The sequence below is a fragment of the Trichoplusia ni genome, chromosome 4 (assembly GCF_003590095.1).
Source record: "Trichoplusia ni isolate ovarian cell line Hi5 chromosome 4, tn1, whole genome shotgun sequence".
Lineage (NCBI taxonomy): Eukaryota > Metazoa > Arthropoda > Insecta > Lepidoptera > Noctuidae > Trichoplusia > Trichoplusia ni.
Window position 1 is genome coordinate 4,414,260 of NC_039481.1, and position 10,403 is coordinate 4,424,662.

The following is a 10,403-nucleotide window of genomic DNA, read 5'->3' on the forward strand; positions in this document are numbered from 1 at the left end:
TAAGAAGTTACAGATCGGTAACACTAAATGAATAGTGTTATTAATAGATTTAGAAGTTATACAGACAAACATATGATCATTATTTATGTATTAAGTTATTTTTTCTGAAAGCCTTCCTGCCTTCCAATGAATATTTTATTGTCAACTTTAAGATTGACATAAACAAGCATAGATATATTACTAGCTGTTGCCCGCGACTTCGTCCGCGTGGTTAGAAGATATAAGTTATAATTTATACCTGCCTTCTATCTATCTTGTAGGATTCAGTCAGCGTTTGCAATGTAAGCGCAAAAAATGTGTTTTTTTACGACCTCACATTAGAAACCTCAAAAATTGTAGCCTATGTGTTATTCTGATGTATAAGCTATATTGTGGTAAAGTTTCATTCAAATCCATTCAGTAGTTTTTACGTGAAAGAGTAACAAACATCCATACATCCATACTTACAAACTTTCGCCTTTATAATAGAAGTAGGATGTACATAATTTAAAGCAAATGAAGCAAAGACACAAAATTGTAATTATTCTAATGTGTCAAGTTTTGTGTATGGATGTATCTTTCACGCTAAAACCACAGAACAGATTTGGTACACAGATAGTTTATAACCTGGATTTACACATAGGATAGTTTTTATCCCGATTTTACGTTTTTGTGGTTTCAATTTCGCTTTGTAGTGGGCGGGCTCGCAGGCATCGGCTAGTTGATAATAATAATATTAAGCATGCAATATGCTTCAGATGAAATTATTTCTGTGAACGAGACCAAACTCATTTCACTCTAAACAATTAATTGATTATTAGTCACTATATCCATCACCTAAGGTCAAATATCTTCGTTTCATCTAACAAGTTGGACAACAGAGCCCCAATTCTGCTATTTACAATGACCGATGAATGAATGAAAATTGGTTAAAATTCCAACTCACTCTTGCTATAATGCAAGTATTTTCCAACACAATAATTAGAAAGTCAATACGGCGCGAAACACTCACGGTCAATACAATGAATTACCAATTATTGTGTTGGCAAAATGCTTAAGAAAATAGGAATATTTTCAAATTTAATCCATTAAATTGCCAGTCAATCGTTGGCCATTGTAAATAGCAGAATCGGGGCCCAGGATGACTGTCAACGGAAACTACTCAAACATACACTCACATTGAAGAGGCAAAGGGAGTCACGTTTCAGCCATGTGCATTTCGCTTCTATAATGGTGGCTCTGGTCACCATTTCATTCCGTAACGTGTAAGTACGTCGCTGACAGCTGTGGCATGGCACGTGCTAAGTATGTACAATAAATTTTAACGTCCGCTTAATGGGTGCCAAGACAAAGTTTTATTGCACAGGTAATGTCATAAAATAGGTTGTGATTATAAACTCCTTTTATTCTTAAAAAGCTAAACGTGTGAATGAAGAACTTGGGAGTGACCGTTATATCATACAGTTCACCTGGTACAGGATCACAGTTGAGAGGCTCAATACTGTAATAATGTTATTAATTATTATAATATCCCACAAAAGTCGTCTCCAGGATTTTTAACTGGCTAGAAAAGAAGAGATGAATGAAGGAGGCTAGTTCTTGAAAGTTCTGAATCATATTAACTGATAATGTTATATGCGACGGTAGAATCAGAAACCAATAGCAATTAAAATGCGCCAATTAAATAATGCCCAAAGAAAAACAGTGGCATATACTTAATTGGCTTAGCCTTTGATATAATTAACATAGTTGAAATGAGATCGGCAGCTAGATGCCACGTTAATTGATATCATAATAAATAAGCCTACATTTGTGACAATTAATATCGAATTAATAAAAGCGTGTCATATTTAAGCATTGTGTCAAGGTAGCGCGACTCCCTCTAGCTAGTTGCACGCACGTAATTTGCAATTACAATTAAAACGTCTAATGGACTTACTGCCTATTTTAAAATCGATTATCGACAAACACAATATCGATTAATAACAGAACATAAAGACCTAACTGCTTATTTCATTCTTTTTATGGCATTAATTTAAAAACGACTAAGTAAGTATTCCGGAGAACTATTATACTGTTTAAAATTGACTTTATTAAAACTGCGCAATTCATCGTATTCGTCATAAGTCATAACGGTTTCTGTTTTTTTTTTTTGGAAATTATTTTGTGCACTTTTTTTTCTTTATTAATTTGCATTATTTAACGACTGTTTCAAGTCGATAACTTGATACCCAGTTCACCAAATATAAAGCATACAAAATTAGCGCATAATTATTAATAGACTGACAGTGACATGGTATCTGCATCAGCCAGTAAAGAATGAGGCCGTGTATAACGATAAGATAGTGCTTGTGTCGTTGTGTTAGTAACAGCTTTTTAAAAATAAAACGTAAATACGTAAAGACGGCTTCGTAAGCCATTCGTTGCATTATTGCTGAAAACGCGCGACAGTGAATCAGTTCCGAGAAACCTACTCGCGTTTCCTGGAAGCGCTACTATGTACACACACATTCGCATATCGCTGCGCAGTCAATATAGCACACATCGTCGCCCACGGCCCTGATAACGCGCTGCCGTGACGACTTGACGAGACGTATCGGTGCTCTCATTAACCAACCAACTCGTATTGCGTGCCCAGCTCGACTTACACCCAATCAAATAATTTATTTCACAGGAGGTAGCTCCAACGCAATCCTGAACCGTGCCAACGTAAAAAATACAGCATACGGATGCAATGTCATCGTCTCCAAAATGTGACTGATGGCAATAGTCATTACGGGCAAAACAATGAAACATTTATAGTGCGCTAATTATATGAGACGTAAAAAGAAGTATGGCACGTCATAATGCTAGCGCCGAAACAGATGTGATCATTATTAAATGATGTAACGGTTTACTCACGCGTATTTATCGGGGTAGCCCGACTAGTTTCGGACCCAACCGGAGTCCTTAATCATGAGCAGACGCGGCGGGATCGCGAGTCGAACTGACGTCAGCGGCCGCGCATCTCGCTGCGTAGCGCCGCGCTCGCGCCGTGAGCGGCGGAGGGGTCGGCGACGCCGGTGTCGCGGGTGGGGGGTCCGCCGTCGTCATCGTCATCATCCGTGCTCCCGTACTGGCTGAGTCGGTGCATACCGTGCTGACCGCGTCGCACTCCAGACTTAGCGTCGTTTGAAATGACTCCAAATTGACGGAGTGGCCATGGGCTCGCCTCTCGCGCCCGTTGTAGCAAACATTTTTATGGAGTGGTTCGAAGAAAAAGCACTGGAGTCCGCCAGTGTTAAACCGCGATACTGGTGGCGATATGTTGATGACGTTTTTGCTGTCGTCACCCGGGACGGATTGAAGGATCTGACGTCACACCTTAACCAAGTGCATGCGAAGATAGAGGTCACCATGGAGGAGGAGAGCGAAGGGAAGTTACCGTTCCTGGATGTGCTGGTCATCCGAGAGCCGAACGGACGCGTGACTCACACCGTCTACCGGAAACCGACGCACACAGACCGGTACCTACGAGCCGATTCTCATCACCACCACTCACACCTATCTTCGGTGCCTCGTACGCTGCTGAACCGAGCACTTGCTCTATGCGACCACAAATACGTTGATGCGGAACTAAGGCATGTGCGTGACGTATTAGAGCGCAACGGTTATCAGTGGCGCCAGTGCAGACGTCTTCTGGGAATTGCGGGTGAAGTTCGCAAGCGTCCGGCGGAGGCTCAACGCACTCCTGCGTACTTACCATACGTACAAGGAGTCACTGACAAGATAGGTCGCTTGTTACGCCGAAGATATAGCATCAAGACGATCTATCGACCGCCAGGACAACTGCGACAGATGGTCCGCACTCCCAAGGACAAGGATCCTTTGGGCGTTCCGGGAGTATACAAAATACCGTGCGACTGCGGCCTGAGCTACATTGGGGAAACCCGGCGCAATGTAGCAACCAGACTTGGCGAACACATACGCAGCATGAAGAGTATGGACACCGAGAAGTCGGCAGTGGCTGAACACGTCTGTAATGCGGGGACGGCTCACTACATAAGATTCGACAAAGCCTCCGTACTAGCGAGGGAAAAATACTTCGTGCCGCGGAAAGTACGGGAGGCTATAGAAATCAGCCGTCACCCGAATTTTAACAGAGATCGTGGATGGACACTGCCACCAGCGTGGAAACCAGCACTGAATGCTGCGTCATTTCAAACGACGCTAAGTCTGGAGTGCGACGCGGTCAGCACGGTATGCACCGACTCAGCCAGTACGGGAGCACGGATGATGACGATGACGACGGCGGACCCCCCACCCGCGACACCGGCGTCGCCGACCCCTCCGCCGCTCACGGCGCGAGCGCGGCGCTACGCAGCGAGATGCGCGGCCGCTGACGTCAGTTCGACTCGCGATCCCGCCGCGTCTGCTCATGATTAAGGACTCCGGTTGGGTCCGAAACTAGTCGGGCTACCCCGATAAATACGCGTGAGTAAACCGTTACATCATTTAATAATGAATCATTCTCACGACAGTTACTATCAAAATATAGATGTGATCATAATTAGCAACGTACTATAAAGGAACTCAAATACCGAGATCTAGTTATAAGTTATTGACAGTCATTGCCAATAATGCAAGTTCAATAAAGTGATCGCAGAGCATCGGGGTCAGCGGCGGGATGCCAACGGTCAATAATGATGGCTCGACATACGAACTGAATAGCAATCAATCAATTAAACTCTTATTTTAATGCCAAGTACATTTTGTCTGTGTCAGGCGGACAATCGTACCCCGTAGGAATGTTTAAGGACGTTTATTTATCTTTTCCTACATTCTCAAGATCTAAAGCGGTTAAAATAAGCTATCATTAGAAAACATAGAAACAGTAAAAAAATGGTGTAGTGTTTAAGCTAACCTGTAAGTGTCAAATTCATGTCCCATTGTACTGTTATCGGATTGAAGCGATTGACAGGTGTAACGACGTCAAAATTCTGTTTTACTATGCGTACTTAACTCAAAGTTGGTTTATGCAGGTCTTCATATTAATATTATTCTCTTAATAAAAAGGTAGTTCTAATTGGAAGAACCACACTTGTCTTACTTTGCCGGCAAATATCAAATCGACGGCTGTTATGGCAAAAACCAGGTTTTAAATAAGGGATTGATCACTTTGTACCCGTGAGGTCAAAATTTTGTTCTCCTTTCCAATGACTTCATTTTGCTCTATTGATATATTCCATCACGGAGAATTTACGTACAAAGATTTTCCAGTATTAAAAATGTACTTTGCCACTAAAAGTACTTTAAATAAGTCGAAGCGATATCAAAACAATTAGCCGTTAAAACATTATGTTAATCTGATGTGCAAACTTTAAATAACATGCCTTGCAAAACAACCTTGTTAAAAAAAGTTGAGTCCGGTCATTCACCGCGCCTTAAATTAAAGCTCTAGGGCAAATATTTCATGGAAAAAACTTCATAATGGTTTCTGTGTCCTGTTTCCATTTCATTTAGCGTAATTGTCAAATGAACTACGGGAACTATCGTAATGTTAGTTTACCGATTTGGTTGCTATTTTGATGACATGTCACATAGGTCATCGTTAAATTTTGTTAGTAATTAATAACTACATGAGAATCTATGTATTAGTATGCATAACTTACTTGGTGAGGCTGGAGGTAGCATCGCAGCGCGCGGCGGCGGCGGCGGCCCGGCGCTCCGCAGCCGCGTCTACCATGCCTCTGCATCACCGCGATGGGCATCACTCGCGAGTCGCGCCACCTCGCCACCTCGCCCCGTCACCTCACCACCACCCACCACACCGTCACTACCACACTGACATCACAATGTACGTACGAAACCCTCGCAACCTGCACGCCCGATACCTGATCACTTGAGGTTGCTACTCAACACGATTATATCGTTTGTGGTTTCTGTTATACTTCATACACATAAAGGACCTGGAACAAAACAAAACATACACATTATACAAGGATACATTTGCTTTATTTTCATTTTAGTAAAAAGCACTCTCTTCTTTCTACTAAGAGTTCTCAGTCCGAAAATAATGCGGATTTAACCCTTAAATCGTTGTTTCAAATTATTGAGTCATAAGCGTATGATGAATATTTGTCAATGGTTCTTAGAAATGTTGAGTTATCATGATCGAACTGCGATAGTCACTGAATCATATTTTAAAATCTTTATGTTCTTCCCCATCGATCGATTACGAATATGTAGAGGTCAGGCAAATTACTTATCCCAGTCGGTGGTATAACGGATGACTTGAAAATTAGGTCAGAGAGAAGCACTAACAAAGGACTGGAAAGAACCAGAAGTAAAATAGGGCCGGTATTGAAAATAAATGGAATGGGAAAACGAGAAACTAAAAGGTTTCTTCTTAATAAAAAATGTTTACGTAACCGTACTGCTCAATGTCAACGCACTTAGCTCTGAATATCATGACATTTGTCATTGTTATAAGACAGAGGGACTAACATTAAGGTGATTACTTAGAACTGAAGTTACATGACCTATCCCAAAATCACACCATACTGAGGTTTCACTTTGATTTCAAGTGGTAATGAATTAATGACGTATTGCTATCTATTAGCACATTGGAAGTAGCAAGTGCGTCTTACAAACTGAAATTGATAGTTCGCAGATTTTTTAGACAATCAAATGGCAAGAAAGGTTATTACCAAGTTTAGGACAAAGTCATGTACTACCGGACAATGCTGAATAAACTTAGGCTCCTGCAAGAGGAAATTAAAAAATCGCCTTTATCGCATATCAGGATTTAACTTACCGCGGGAGTCGTAATAAATAAACAATCCCGTTGAAAATAAAAACAAAAACGCGATTTTCTACCTTGAATGAGACATTTTTGCACTATTTGTTTCGTACCTAATGCACTTCGCAAAAGAACAACCGATGCAATACGATAAGAAAAGAAAGACTTCAATCATGACAAGTACTGCAGACACGGCCCTTGAGCGAGTTTTGAGTTCTTGACAAATTTAATGATGGCTAAGCACTGTTTTTAGGCAAAATGAACATTATCAAGTACAAATGGACTTCGGGTCATGAGAATAGGTTGAGTTGGCGACCTAAGCGCTACTAGAAAAATCGCCTTTGCCAGGTATCTGACGAGATAGTATCAGTACTTCTTTATATCGTTACGCCGGTTATTTATGATCTACTATGGTCATTGATATGCTAAACAGCGAGAGCGACAACAATTTTGTAGAAAGATTCTATTTAGGATTCTGTTTTAATACCTTTAATTCACTAGAAATACTATCAACTCCGGTTTCTGTATTGAGTAGTAAATGGGTATTGCTGGAGAATCTATTGTAAAGTAGCAACTTTTCGAACTCGTGCTGTATTTTTCTCAGCTATCACTTTTTTTTAGATTTTAGCTAACTAATCACTAGGTTGTGCAGGCATTCATTACATTTTTTTAAACTATTGTTCGTTTATTTATTAAAATATGGTTCAGCTACTAATACACAACTAAATTTTTTTTTATGTTTTACTCTGTACTATAGTATTTTAAAAGAAAATGTAACAATCACAAAGACATCAACAGGATTTTTAGGTTATGTTTACATTATTCGAATACAGATTACCTATCGGTGGGTAATATTTTTGGGAGTAAAGTAAATGAGGGGCTTGTAAAATCGATACAAGCTTACATAAATCACGCATGACTTTTATAATAATTGATTTAACAGAAACGTTACTAAGATTATTTTGATGACAGTCCTTGAATTACCTAACTCACTAACTGTTTATTTGTAACTGTCGTAGAAAAAGTATTAATTTTACAGCCAAGTCCCCAATAGTAGAAAACAAACATTTTCCTTTGCTAGTAATAAGCGAATACACAAGACAATACAGGAGTTTATTGTATCATGTCATTAACCACTTACGAAATAGGTACCTACTTTTAATTTAATTGCAATAACGGTAAACACTAAAACCTTTTACAATGCCTTCACACATAGGTACATACACATTAAGATAAATTATAAATTACCTACAATAGCGTTGTTATTAATTTAAGTACACTAACGATTTTGGTTATTAAAATCATGATTTTAGCAACTCTATTTTCGACTCCATATAATAAATATTGCCTTACATGGATAATATTTCTAAATTATTTGCTATTACCTACGACGAACAGGCAATGGCACATCGATGTTGGCAAAACATAATAAGCATAGCAATGAAGTGTACAAGCCAGTATTACAATTTTATGTATGAGATCATCGATATGTATATACAGCAAATGTAATAAATATAAATATGACTCACTCGTTATGTACTCTGCTGCTACAGAAAGACCGTGTAGGTTATCATTATCACTATTGATGAACGTCACACACAATACATACAACACACACGTCGTCACAAATCGCTCACACTTTAACATTTCCAAGTTTTCAATGAATCTTAAACAATGTTACCAAATAACAACATTTTGTTATAAAATAATGTAACTTATTTCCAGAAGCATATCGTACTAACATTTGATGAGTGAAAGAGAAGCAAAGCAGAAAGCCCATCACACAAAATCTTTGTGTAGGTATTGAATTTTCAGTAAATTTTACAAGTGCTGCCATCTCTGATTTCACAGCGATAATACTTGGTAAACGAAATAGAAAACACCGCCATTTGACGTTTGCTATTATGCTTGTAAGGAGGTTAACAACATGAACGTTTTTAAAACAATACGGAGATCCGTTTTTTCTATTAATTTGTACACTGTATTAGAAAGCTTCTAAAAATCACTAATTGAACTAAAAAATGTGTTAATAGTGATTTGCTTGAGAGCAAAGGATTTGTATTGGGCATTAACACTTTGCGTTACAAGAAAACGTCAATCCAAGGTTACTGCGTTCAAACAAGTACAACTTTTTGTGACAATGTCTGCATCTGTTGATTAATATTTGAAACATAATAAGCTTCTAACAAGGTCAACAGTTTTCATCAACTCATAGTGGACAAAAATAATTAAAAATTCGTGTGTATTATGTCCATACTTTCAAATATCGTATATTTTATGTGTCATCACCAAATATTCAAGTGCAAGTGTCCGCGAAATGATCTGTACTTTGTTTTTCGCAATCGCAACGTTACATGAACATGGATGACCTAAAATGCGAATATGTGAAGAAAAAAAGATGTTTGTGATCGAAAATAATGACTAGGTTACATAAAGTGCAGCTTTAATTTAATTTAATTTAATTTATTTATTAAGATAACATAATCCACTTGTTAGTAATACATGAATAATATGGTTAGTAAGTCACAATCACAATATAAACATATAAAAATACAGCAACATACAGAATAGATTAGACATGAAGTCTTATAACATTATTCATGTACGGGGAATCTACCCTATAAGCTATCATGTTCAGGATGCTGTTGGTGCTGGCGCGTACTCTGCTGACCATTGAAGCGATGCGTTTTCGCATTATCGCGCTAAAACCGTCAACATGCGCGTCCGCGAACATGCCGGAGGCACTACAATAACGCGGCAACCCCAACAGCATCCTGAACGCATTATTATACTGGATCCGAAGGGATTCGTACGATCTTCGAGTATATGTAATCCATAGGCTGCACGTGTAGAATGTTGTGCAATACGCTCTAAACAAGGTTGTTTTAGCACCAGTGGAGCAACGTACAAACCTACGAGATACCATATTAGCTCTTACCGATAAAGCCCTTCGTTCCCGTTCCATGTCCATGTCGTCACGTAAATCTGAGGCAACCACATGACCTAGGTATTTAAAACTATCTACTCTTTCTAAGGAGGTTCCATTTATTTTTAGCGGGGGAATATTGGTGGGATATTTAGTTCCGGATTTAAAGACCATAACCTGGCTCTTTTTTTCATTATATTTAAGTCCATGGGTTTGTGCATACCCCTCACATAAACAAAGCAGCCTCCTTAGACCACAGACTGAGGCGCTCACAGCACCATATCGTCAGCATAGCTGAGATTATTGACGCATACGTCATCAATATGGCATCCGACATGTTCGTTGCTGAGCGTGACAATCAGTGCATTAATATATAAATTAAAGAGTACAGGAGAGGTCAACCCTCCCTGCCTCACACCACACTCCATTTTATACGAATCAGACAGTTGCCCTGCCCACCTTACATTGTTGACCTGGTTTCCATACCAATACCTAAAGATATTTATGACTTCTGGAGGCGTATTCTCCTCTTTTAACTTTTTCCAGAGTATGTCGTAGGAAACCAGGTCAAAAGCCTTAGAAAGGTCTAAAAAACACGCATATATTGGCGTTCCCCGATCTGTATAATATCTGACAGTTTGCTTGAGACACATAATTGCACATTCGGTTGAGAGTTTGGGCCTAAACCCAAACTGATTGTCATGTATTTGAAGATGT

The 10,403-nt window shown here is 39.3% G+C and overlaps 1 protein-coding gene across 1 annotated transcript in view; it reads right to left on the reverse strand.

The window, feature by feature from the left end:
- Positions 1–8,534, reverse strand: part of LOC113492616 — a 46,793-nt gene extending 38,259 nt beyond the window's left edge. The window contains exons 1-2 of the mRNA XM_026870162.1: positions 8,290–8,534; positions 5,631–5,927 (exon numbers count right to left, since the gene is read on the reverse strand). Coding sequence (XP_026725963.1) covers positions 5,631–5,704 — 74 coding nt within the window. The 5' untranslated portion in view covers positions 5,705–5,927; positions 8,290–8,534. The remainder of the gene's footprint in view (positions 1–5,630; positions 5,928–8,289) is intronic.
- Positions 8,535–10,403: the final 1,869 nt, after the last annotated feature.